This window comes from Heterodontus francisci, chromosome 12, assembly GCF_036365525.1.
Source record: "Heterodontus francisci isolate sHetFra1 chromosome 12, sHetFra1.hap1, whole genome shotgun sequence".
In the NCBI taxonomy this organism is placed as follows: Eukaryota; Metazoa; Chordata; class Chondrichthyes; order Heterodontiformes; family Heterodontidae; genus Heterodontus; species Heterodontus francisci.
Window position 1 is genome coordinate 86,544,486 of NC_090382.1, and position 12,790 is coordinate 86,557,275.

The 12,790-nt window shown below is 43.6% G+C and overlaps 1 protein-coding gene across 13 annotated transcripts in view; it reads right to left on the minus strand.

Annotated features, from left to right (window-relative positions):
• LOC137375975 (uncharacterized) overlaps positions 1-12,790 on the minus strand; it is a 169,098-nt gene that overhangs the window by 59,532 nt on the left and 96,776 nt on the right. For 10 of the 13 annotated variants that reach the window (XM_068043797.1, XM_068043800.1, XM_068043793.1 and 7 more), the window contains one exon: positions 4,229-4,413. In XM_068043797.1, coding sequence (XP_067899898.1) covers positions 4,229-4,413 — 185 coding nt within the window. The remainder of the gene's footprint in view (positions 1-4,228; positions 4,414-12,790) is intronic. The other 3 variants (XM_068043799.1, XM_068043798.1, XM_068043796.1) reach the window with 2 other exon arrangements.

Genomic DNA, 12,790 nt, shown 5'->3' on the forward strand with positions numbered 1-12,790 from the left:
CCGTAGCTTCCTTTAACAGCCTGGGATACAATCCATCCATTGAGCTGAAAGCATATGATTTCCAGTAAAAGGTTGTTTTCAAACAAGACCTCTCAGTGACCCTTGTAAAAATCATGTCCATGGAGTCTTTTCAACAAAAACAAAGTCCAGCATCTATGAAATCTTCAACCTTCCAAAAAATGTATCCATTTCCACAATTTAAATATGAATCCTCAAAAAATGGAAGCACGTTCATAACACTCAATAATGCAAAGGTTGGGCCACTCCGCCGTTAGCTTTGCCAAAATGGTATCTTGCTGCCTGCTTCACCAGTGAATTGCACTGAATGTCATGAGGTTGCTGTATTTGCATGGTAGATATGAACTAAACTGGCAGAAAATTATGTCTGTCCAGTTCACCCTTTTCACAATGTAATATGATAATTACTGTCGGTCAACCTCTCTGGTACTGAAAATTAATTATTACAAATGTGAAGTCTTATTCCTTCAGGTTTTAATTGTTGTTGGAGATTTAAAAATGTAATTTTTAAATGTTTTTCCTTTCTGTCTCTTCTCTCTCATAATACAATCTTTCTTTCCTGTTAATAGTTCTCGTTTTTCTCTCTCATAATCGAATCTTTTTTTCCCTCCAATTATCTCTCTTTCTGTGCCTGGTTTGACATTGAATTCACTTACTCTAATTTACATTTCCTTCTCAGTCCTTGCAGTATTTATTTATTTTAATTCAATTTCACTTTAAATATTTAAATGTCCCGGTAGGACGAACAGCCCTTTAAAAATTGGGTCAACACCTGCACACAGACAGCTGACGCCATTGCTGGGGACGGACAGCCCACACCCTCCACATGATCAGGGGTGGGGGCAGGGGGCGGCCTGCTCCGGCTATTTAAATGAGCCGCCGTGCAGAGATACCCTGTTAGTTGACGTGTTCACTCATATCCCAGATGCCCTGTTTTCCTCACTGCAACATTGTTAGCTCGCACTTTGCACAACTTGTCACGCAAAATATATATAAACCTAAATGTACAAGGGCAAATCTAACTGTCGGCAGATGCTGTTAGATGCCCTGCCCCAGAAAATTATGGTCCAATAAGTCTGATACTTTGTGGGTTGACACAAGAAACAATGACCATATTATCTGGATTGTCATAAAAATCATACTGGTTCACTAATGTTCTTTGGGGAAGAGAACTTTCCACCTCTATCTGGTCTTGCCAATATGTGACTCCAGTCTATGCTACATGGTTGACTTCCTCTGAAGTGGCCAAGCAGGCCACTCAGTTGATAAATCAATGGGGGGATTTTTGGCACACCCAAAATGAGCATGAGGTTGATGAAGGGCTGCACCACCTGATCAAAGCCTGCACCAGCAGGCTGGAACCATTTTAGGGTATTGGCCTCATTTGAATACTGCCCGTGAGCTGAGAGCACCAATTGGGTTGATTGCGGGAGGGCAGTAAATTGGCTGGCTGACATGTTGAATCAGCCAGCAGGTTCGATCTGAGTGTGAGGGAGAGCTGATCCTAAATGGGATCATGCACTCCTGCTCCTCATGGCCCAGTATAAATGTTCTCAAAACATTTCTGAGCTTTTTCTTGAGCAGCCTCCAGTGGTCCCCTTAAGGACTGACAATTAGTTGGCTCACCACCTATTAAAATTGGTCCTGTGTGCACCCATTTGTACCTGAAAAATTACAAATAAAAATTGTATACTGATTTGTATTTGTAAGTAGCTTCCTGTTTGAAACAACTGGGCGGGCTGCTCAGCCAATTACTGGCCACCCTGAAAAATAGGAAGGCCAAGGTGCCCTGCTCAATTTTCAACCGGCCCATCACCTATTTTTCAGGCAAGAAAAGGGTGGCTGGCATTTAAAAATCACCTTCTATGACTATGGATGAATTTTATTCTCACAATAGGGGTTCCAGCGGTACACCAGAAGGTAGGACGAGACCCTGCATCAGCCCTCTGTCAGAACCCCATTGCAATTCCATGGCAGGCAGGCAATTAATTGCATACTGTTGCAGACACCGTCCCTTTAAGGGATGAGCTCCTGCCTCCAAAAGCTGCCGGCAGGCTGCCAGCTCTACAATACTGGCAGTGCCACTGGGAGCAGTGGCCACAGCCAATACTGCAGAAGGCCCTGAAGAACGGAGGACGTCGGAGACCCCAGGAGAGGTGAATGGGGTCAGCGTTGCCAGAGCCATTCAGGCAAACCTCAGCAACAGGGTTGGGGTCAGGGTTGGTGATGGTGGGATGGTGGGGGGATCTACCCATAGGGGTGGCAATCGCCACCAGGGGCCCTGGATTGCACCAAAGGAGGAATCCCCCTTTACCCCACTAGGCCGCCATTAAATTGAGCTAGAGGTGGGAAGAGGCCCTTAACTTGCCATTAATTGGTCAATTAAGGGCCTCAATTGGCTTGGGGTAGGGAAGGCCATCCTTGGTCCCCGCCTCAGACTAAATTGGAAGGCGTGAGGAAGGCGACAAGTATTCCATCCCCCACCACCTTCCCAGCCAATTTTATGGCCTGCCCCCAACTCATTTCCCATTCCTTGGGGGCCCATAAAATTCAGGCCATCCTGGTGAATCATTACAGAGACTGTAACGTTTCAAGAAATTGGCCCAGCACCAACTTCTCAGGGCAATTGGAGTTGGGCAATAATTAGGCCTTACCGACATCCCAAGGACAGATAAAACAAATTATGCTGCAGGACATTAGACTGGAACAACGAACTATTTGTGATACCGTTGAAAGTCATGTGTATCCAAAATAATCCTATATAGTGTATTCTCATACTGATTTATAGTCAATGTGCTATGCTGCAGAATATCACACTTATCTAGGAAAGAATGTTATGCTTCATGTATTACATTACTCCAGAAGAGTAAATTATGAAGGTCTGTTGGTTAATGGACAGAAAGGAGTAGGGATAAACGGGGCATTTTCAGGTTGGTAGGCTGTTACTAGTGGGGTGCTGCAAGGATCAATGCTGGAGCCTCAGCCATTTGCAATCTATATTAATGACTTAGATTAAGGGATCGAGTGCAATATTGACACAAAGATAGCTGGGAAAGTAAGCTGTGAAGTGGACACAAGGAGTCTGCAAAGGGATGTAGACAAGTTAAGTGAGTGGGCAAGAAGGTGGCAGATGGAGTATAATGTGGGAAATGTGATGTAATTCAGCTTGGTAAGAAGAATAGAAAAACAGAATATCTTTTAAATGCTGAGAAACTATTAAATGTTGGTGTTCAGAGGGATTTGATTGTCCTTGTACAAGAAGCACAGAATATTAACATAAGATACAGAAAGCATCAGGAAGGCAAATGGTATGCTGGCCCATATAGCAAAAGGGCTGGAGTACAAGAATAAAGAATCATAGAATATTTACAGCACAGAAGGAGACCATTTGGCCCACCGTGTATACACTAGCTCCCTTCAAGAGAAGGTCATGCTGCAATTATACAGGGCTTTGGTGCAACCACCCTGGAGTACTAGGTACAGTTTTGTCTCTGTACTGAAGGAAGGATATACTTGCCCTAGAGGGAGTGCAATGAAGGTTCACTTGATTGATTCCTGGGATGAGTGAGTTGCCATATGAAGATAGATTGAATAGATTGGGCACATACTCCCTGGAGTTTAGAAGAATGAGAGGTAATGTCATTGAAACATATGCTGAGATGCTGTTTTCCAAGGATGAAGGATTTAGAACTAGGGGCATGGTCTCTGGATGACGCGTTGACCATTTAAACTCAGATGAGGAGAAATTTCTTCACTCAGAGGTTTGTGAATGTTTGGGATTCTCTATCCCAGAGGGCATTAGATACTCAGTTATTGAGTATATTCAAGGTTGAACTCGATAGATTTTTGGACTCTAAAGGGAATTGAGGGCTATGGGAATCGAGTAGCAAAATGGAGTTGAAGTCAAAGATCAGCCATGATCTTATTAAATGGCTGAACAGGCTTGAGGGGCTGTATGGCCTTCTCCTGCTCCAATTTCTTATGCTCTTACGTTCTTGTAAGTAGTTTCTGAGCTGGTGGCAGAGTGCCAAGGTTATAGTACTATTAGAACACAAACATTTTCTGAAAGTCATGTTCACACTATCCCTGAAAACCCCACACCCATCAATATATAAATCCAGACTCAAACATACATGAACATACACTCACACACAAACATACACAATGACTTTGACAGAGCATGCAACTGGCTATTTGCTTTTAGCCTTACTGTATCCTTCATGTTGGAATTTTCTTTTACCATTTTCACTGTCTACGGAGATTAGATCAGCAGATGAATAATATCTGTTTTCCAAGAACTTCAGTTGTGACAGATCTGTGTCTGAACCATTGTATTGTACCGTATCATTGATGGTCAGCTGACTGGCTGATACTGCCAACGTCGGGAGCGATCTGCTGACATCAACACAAAAGCATCATTCTGTTTTAGCAAAAGAAGCAAATATATTTTAAAATGTAAACTGTCGGGATTGAAATCTAAATATTTGCTCTATGGCCCAGGAATAATAAATAATTTTAATCTTAGTTCAAAAGTACAAACCATCATTTACTGTCTGTTCAACAGTTGAAAACGAGAAACACTTCAGCTTCCCACCCAATATAACTCAAGCACGTGGCAGCAAGGTGAAATGTGACTCTGTGCTAACAAACAGTTAGATCCCTGCAATAAACATTTGCCTGTTAAGCAAAACTGGAGGGTGACAAGAGTGCAGCTTAATTGACACTTATAACTCAGGTCCCCAGCTTCCTATTTGTAATGGGACTATTGTAATTCACAGGTTGAAAGCACTACAGTGGAGATTAAACCTAATAAGTGATTTCAATGCTAAAACAGTAATAGGGCAATCAAAGAAGTGATGAAAGCTATAAAAGATACAAACTGAAACAAAACTGAAGGAGAGCATAAGATAATCGAAATTCTGAATGAGTACTTCTTTCATGCATGAGAGGCATGTCCTCATCAAACAAAGTTAACCAAGGTAAAATTTAAGGACTTTGATATAAATCACATCGAAGTCATGTTAAAAGAACTCAAAACAAACAAATCACTGGCTTAGATAGTATTTAACTCAGAGTGCAGAAAAAGACTATAGAGGTGATTTGAGAAGCAATGACAACCATTATGAGGGAAACACTGCATATGGAGGGTAGGGTGAGCAGGTACGAATAGTTTAGAAGCAGACATTCAAAAAGGTGATAAAGCAGACTCAAACAACTATCAGTCTCACCTCCATTCCATGTAAAATAATGGAACTAATCATGAGCAAATGAGTGGCATATTAATAACTAAGTAAGTAATAGCCAATGTGGATCCATAGAGAGATACAGCACTGAAACAGGCCCGACAGCCCACTGAGTCTGTGCTGACCAACAACTACCTATTTATACTAATCCTACATTAATCCCATATCTCCTACCACATTCCCACCATTCTCCTACCACCTACCTACACTAGGGGCAATTTACAATGCCAATTTACCTATCAAACTGCAAGTCTTTGGCTGTGGGAGGAAACAGGAGCACCCAGCGGAAACCCATGCAGTCACAGGGAGAACTTGCAAACTCCACACAGGCAGTACCCAGAACCAAACCTGAGTCGCTGGAGCTGTGAGGCTGTGGTGCTAACCACTGCGCCACTGTGCCACCCAAGAAGGGAATAATCATGGCTGACCAATCTCCTTAACTTCTTTGAGGAAGTAACATTAGTCTGCCCGAAGCTTGCTCGTCTTCCAGCAAAAAGAGTTGTCCACGACTGAGTGTTGCAGACTGGCACATTCCAAGGTCCAGGACTACGTGCTAAAGCTTGGGGCAGCAGATGCAAAGGCTCAATGGGGAAAGACCATTGTGTAAGGTCCCCCCACCAAAGTGAACTGAGGGGCTGGACCCATGGGAAACCCCTTGGGCTGTAGACACCAAATATGGGTTTGCTGTAAAATGTACAGGGTGTGTAAAATGGAATGGAAGGGTTGTGAGGCAACTAACTCCTGTATGGAAGAAAACTGATTCCCTTTGCACTTTTTGGAATGTTAACTTGGTGCTGTTTTGAACTGTTTTGTAATACATTTTTTACAGATTTTTATGAATAAAGTATATTTTTGGGAAAAAGAAGGTTTGGGGTGTCTAAGTAACCTGCTCTGGAGAGGCAAATCAGTGATTTTATTATGTTAATGACGCTCCTTTCGGCAGCTATTTAAATTTAACAGCTGTGGGGCAGGTTTCCCAGGGAGCTGAAGGGCATGGATCCTGCAGGTCTGTGCTTTTTCAGCACTGTTTATGAACCTGGAGGATCAAGAGTGCTTCTCCTGGCCCCTCAAGCAAACCTGCCGCGATCTCTCCCTTCCTGCAATTTCTAGACCGCCACCTCCTGCAGTCAACCGACGATCCCTGTCATCTCTGGATCACTCCCATGGTCTCTCCACCCCTGTGATCCCTCTATCCCCTCAACATCTCTTCCCCCACCCCCCAGTGATTTCTCTCCTGCTCCCTCCCTCCCTTCTTGCTACCATACTCCCAGCCCATACCTCCCTCACTCCTCCTGCCCTCAACCAAAACACCGATTGTTTTGATTGTTGGGAATGACTTCTGACTTTCTCACCTGGCAGCCGGCCACCCTTCAGTCTGGTCAGCTGCCAGGTGGGAAGTGGAGCAAAAAAATTCTAATGAGGTCCTGCCTTCCCGGTATCTCTGTGTTTCCCAGCCACTGGCATGCTCCCTCCCCACCTTCCTGAAATATTGGGACCTATTGGTCGAACTCAAAGCTTTAGGGATTCATGTAAACACTGGGAATGAATGTGGATCTGGTTGAAAGGGTAGAAAGCAACAAGTTATTGGAGTTAGATCAGGAGGGGGTGGGGTGAAGGCACTGAGCGTGGTGCCCCTACGCTCAGTGACCCAGACTCAGAAATACAATGCAAACTGGTCAAAGTTTTCTGATTGTACCAACTGGGCGGGGCAATGAAATTGCAGGAAGCAGCTTTGAAATTACAGAGTGAGTTGGACAAAGTAATTATGAGGGCAGAAAAATAGCAGATTAAATTGAATGCAAACAGGTGAAAAAACACTGGATATAGGATTTATAGATCTGCAACACATATACTCCATGAATGGTACTGAAATAGCTAAGGGTGAAGTGGAAAGGAACCCAGGTATCTGTGTAGACTCAATGCTAAATATGTTGAAACAATGCAGTAATCAACAAAGCTAATAGAATGTTTGGGATAACCAAAATAATTGAATATATGTCAGAGGCACTCATGATCAATATGTACTGCACTCTGGTCAGACCACAGCTTGAATATTGCACATAGTTCTGGTTGCTGAGCCACAAGGGAGACACTGCAGAGACAGGGCAGAGAAGAGCTACTTGGACCCCAATATCAACAGGGAGGCAAGAAGCGTGCAGTAGTTCCTGAAGGACCTGGCAAGTACTGGGATATGGAAGCCTAGCTGATATTAATGGCAGGGCCTCATTTTAGTAAATCACTGCAGACTCCCGCCTGACAGGCAGCCAGATCGACTGCTTGGCTTCTGGCCGACAGACGACAGCAATTATCAGCGGCAGGAGGCCGCAGCTGGAGGCCCATGGAAATGGTCACTGGCAGTCAGTATGAGCAGGGGGCTGGGGAGGGGGAGGGGAGGAGGCCTGAGAGATCGACTTTGATTGAGAATGGGTGGGGGGAGGGGGAGGAGAGGAGTCTGAGACATGGGGGCCGCGATCAGGAATTAAGGTGGCAGCCTGAGTGATTGGTACTGTGGTCAGGGGAGGGGATGGTGAGGGGAGTCTGAGACAACATGGCACGTTTAGGATGGGGATGTACAAGTCTGAGAGATTAGGGTTGCAATCAGTGCTGTGGAGGCTGAAGACTTCCTTGCGAGGCCTGGGGGGCGGATGTGGGGATTGGGAAGGGGCACTCCTGCTCCTCCTGGCCCACAAGGAACTTAAAACGGGTGAAGTTGTAAAACTTACCTCTTGTCTCTTCTGGTCAGTTTGATCCTCCTGCCTTGTTTCTGCTGCCAGGCAGCAGACGGTGTGGGACTCCCCTTATGGTGAGTCTGAAAGTAAGCCACAGTGCCGATGATATCATCAGACTCAACTTTTGGCACAATGACTGAATTGGCGCCACAAATATTACAAAGGTCTGAAATGCTCGATCTTGATATTTTAAGACCCCCTCTTTCCCCAATCCTCTCCTGCCTATCGGATTGGGTGGGGCTGGGGTTAAAATCGAAACCCTAGATCGAGGGATCTTAGATGTGATGAAAGAGTGAGGGGACTTGACCTGTTCAGCCAGGAAAGGAATTGTCTGAGAGGTTCATACAAAGTTATAGAAGATATCAAATGGTATGGAAAAGGTAAATCTGCAACATTATTCTAAATTAAATTGTGGGAGTAGGACAAAATATAGATTGAAAGATTAAATATGATAATACAATTGAAAACCAGGCTGAATAGAGAAGGTTAAGAGGGGAAGTAAAAAAAAAAGAGAAGCAAAGAGAGAGTCTGAGAAGAGACTCGTGGCTAACATAAAAGGAAATCTAAAAGTCTTCTATAGGCACAAAAATGGTAAAAGGGAGAAGGAGTGGGCTGATTAGAGACCTAAAAGGGGAGTTATGCATGAAGGCAGCGGCATGACTGAGTTACTTTGCATCTAGCTTTACCAAGTGTCAGGCAAGCCCCCCACCTGCCAAGAATGAGGAAAATTAATTTTGCCACATGAACATTGATTTTAAACTGCTAATAGTGAAGAAAGAACTTGCTTTAAAAAACAATTGGAGACTTTGGCTGGAGAGAGACATTAGCATATCAACAGACAAGTACTTCAAAAGGCAAAGGAGCTATTCCCTGCTCCAATTTAATCCACAATGGACTTTTGATTACCACACGTTGAAGCATTCCAGGTTAACTACTAAGATGGCCGAATACACAAACAGACGGGCCAGTTTGGTTACATCACTGACTAACTGTTGGAGTTTTTAGAATTTGAGCTTCCAACAGGGAATTTGAAATTAGAAGGCTGTTTTCTCCTGGACTGAGAACACCTCTCTCCTGTCTGCTCTCATCTCACTCTCACCAGCTTCAGAAACCATTGAAGACATTTGAACGCCAAGAGAGAAAAGTCTCCAACAGTGAACAAGGTTTAAGAAGAATACTGGGCCCCAACGAAAAGCAAGACTATCTACAATCAAGGACCCTACAGCAAGCCTGAAGCCCCGTAAAAAACCCCTCTTCAGAGATTGCCTCAAACCTCTCTACTTATATTTTTCTTCTGCTCTGTTCTGTCCCTATTTGTGCCTATGTGTCCCTATCCTGTCCCTGGTGTGCTCATTTATTTGCCTTATAATTGGAAAGTGGTGAACAAGGATTCACCAAAAGGGGAGATCAAAACACAGTGTGTTTAAAATTAAACCCTGTTACAATAAGACCAGGTGAAGACAGTAAAAGACCCCTAGACACCTTTCTCACCTGGTCGTAACACAAGGAAGAAGATGCTGCCCAAGGCATGGTAAAAGAGGAAGTAGTTGAAGCACTGGATGGGCTAGAAATTGATAAAGAGGAAGTATTAGATAGGCTGGCTGTGATTAAAGTTAATAAGTCACCAGGACCGGATGAGATGCATCCAAGGATACTTAGGGTGGAAATTGTGGAGGCACTGGCCATAATCTTCCAATCCTCCTTAGATACAGGTGTTGTGCCAGAGGACTGGGGAATTGTAGATGTTACACCTTTGTTCAAAAAAGGGTGTAAGGACAAGCCCAAGGCCAGTCAGTTTAACCTCAGTAGTGGGAAAGCTTGTAGAAACAATAATCCACGATAAAATGAATAATCACTTGGACAAATGTGGATTAGTTAAGGAAAGCCAGCATGGATTTGTTAAGCACAAATCATGTTTAACTAACTTGCTTGAGTTTTTTGATGAGGTAATAGAAAGTGTTGATGAGGGTAATGCGGTTGATGTGGTGTATATGGACTTCCAAAAGCCACAAACAGGCTTGTCAGGAAAGTCAGAGCCCATGGAATAAAAGAGACAGTAGCAACATGGATACAAAATTGGTTTAGTGATAGGAAACAAATGGTTGGATTTCAGACTGGAGAAAGGTATATAGTGGGGTTACTCAGGGGTCAGTGATAGGACCCCTGTTTTTCCTGATATATATTAATGACCTAGACTCCAGTGTACAGGGCACAATTTCAAAAATTACAGATGACATAAAACTCGGAAATATTGTGAACTGTGTGGAGGATAGTGATAGACTTCAAGAAGACACAGTTAGGCTGGTGGAATGGGCGGATAAGTGGCAGATGAAATTTAATGGAGTAAAGTGTGAAGTGATTCATTTAGGTCGGAAGAATCAGGAGAGGCAATATAAATTAAAAGGTACAATTCTAAAAGGGGGGCAGGAGCAGAGGCATCTGGGGTTATATGTGCATAAATCATTGCTGATTGCAGGGCATGTTGAGAAAGCCATTAATAAGGTGTATGGGATCCTGGGTTTTATAAATAGGGCAGAGTACAAGAACAAGGAAATTATGATAAACCCTGGTTCGGCCTCAACAGAGTATTGTGTCCAATTCTTGGCACCATACTTTAGGAAGGATGTTAAGGCATTACAGAGGGTGCAGAAAAGATTCACGAGAATGGTGCCAGGAATTAGGAACTTCAGTTACGTGGATAGATTGGAGAAGCTGGGGCTGTTCTCCTCGGAGAAGAGAAGATTTGATAGAGGTGTTCAAAATCATGAGGGGTCTGGATACAGTAGATCGGGATGAACTGTTCCCATTGGCGGAAGGATCCAGAACCAGAGGACACAGATTTAAGGTGGTTGGCAAAAAAAGCAACGGTGACATGAGGAAAAACATTTTTATGCAGCGGGTGGTTAGAATCTGGAATGTACTGCCTGAGAGTGTAGTGGAGGCAGAGTCAATTGAGGCCTTCAAAACAGACCTGGATAATTATCTGAAGAGAAAAAATTTGCAGAGCTATGGGGAAAAGGCAGGGGAGTGGGACTAGGTGAGTTGCTCTTTTAAAGCTAGCACAAACATGATGGGCCGAATGGCCTTCTTCTGTGCTGTAACCATTCTATGATTCCATGTAGTAAAAGATAATCTGAAAATTGACATCAGGAAGCTCTTCATGCAGCGAATGATCAACATTTGGGATAAACTTCCAAAATTGATAGAGGCAAAAACCCTGGATTCATTTAAGACCCAATTAGATCCAACAATGGGGGTACTGTAGGATGCATCTGGGTGGATGAATTAATATTGGCCAAATGGTATTCTCCATCCATTATTACCTTGAAATCTGTGAAACAAGGCTAGTCCAGGGAAATCACTCTGTGCTCTACAGTGTTTACATGCTCCATAGTTACAGCTTTTCAATTAATAAATGGTGTTTCAGAGAGTGCTGATATAGTGAAGGCAATATTCACCTTCAGCAAATGGGCAGTAATTTGGCAGAGTGGATTGCCCACCTGCTTTAGAACATGATTAATGGTCATCACATTGAGATGAGTATTAAGAACAGGAAAAGAAGGTGAAGATGTGCAGGAATTTAGGGAGGGAATTCCAGAACATGGGGCCAGAACAGCAGAAGGCACATGGGGCAAAGGGGGGATGCACAAGAGGCCAGAGTCAAAGGAATGCAGAGTTCTGGAGGTGGAGGAGAGGGGTGTGGTTGTAGGGCTGGAGGAGTTTACAGAGATAGAGAGAGTCGATGTCATAAAGGGATTTAAACATCAGTAACTGGAAGTCCATTCCAAATGTTGATCATTCATTGTGTGAAGAGCTTCCTGATTTCAATCATAAAATTACTTTTTACTACTTTCAATCTATATCCTTTTGTTCTTTTCTTATAATTTAATGCAAAATAATGCTGCAGATTTACCTTTTCCATACCATTTGTTATCTTGTATAACTCTGTAAGAACCTCTCAGATAATTCCTTCCCTGACTGAAGAGGTCAAGTCCCCAAAGTCTTTCCTCACATCTAAGATCCCTGGATGTAAGGTTTTAATTTTAACTCCCCCAACCGCCGCCCCCCCCCCACCCCACCCACATTCAACAGGCGGTTTAAAGTGAGGTGTTGGAGGACTGGGTACCAATGTAGGTCAGCAAGTATAGGAGTGACTGATAGCCAGGACTTGTGGCATGATTGGATACGCAACAGAGTTTTTGATGAGGTTAAAATTTACAGAAAGTGGAGGATGGCAGGCTGACCGGGACAGCATTTGAATAGTTGAATGTGGAGTTGGCAAAGGCATGGATGAGAGTTTCAGCAGCAGATGGGATGAAATGGGATAAAATGGGTCAAAGGTGGGCAATGTTACAAAAGTGGCAAGAGACTTCTCTGATGGAGAGGATATGGGGTCAGAAGCTTTGTTTTAGGATTGTGATGGAGGCTGAAAATAATTGCTTTGGTCTTCTCAATGCTTAACGGGAGGAAATTATGGCTCAGCCAAGACAGGATATCAGACAAGCAGGCATTGGAAAGGTAGAGGTGAGTGTTATTAGCATACTTGCAGAAGCTTGACCCCATGTCTTTGATGTTGCCAAGGGGTAGCATGTTAATGTGAAAAAGGAAAGGGGTGAAGGATAGATCTTTGAGGGACTTCAGAGACAACAGTATAGGGATGGGAAGAGCAGCCTTTGCTGGAGATGTTCTCTCTATGACTGGATGGGTTAGAGGGAAATCAATCGAGGGCAGGCCAATTGACAATGTTAAAACTGGAGCTGATATTACATTTACCAAGGCACATACCTAACACTGTATATG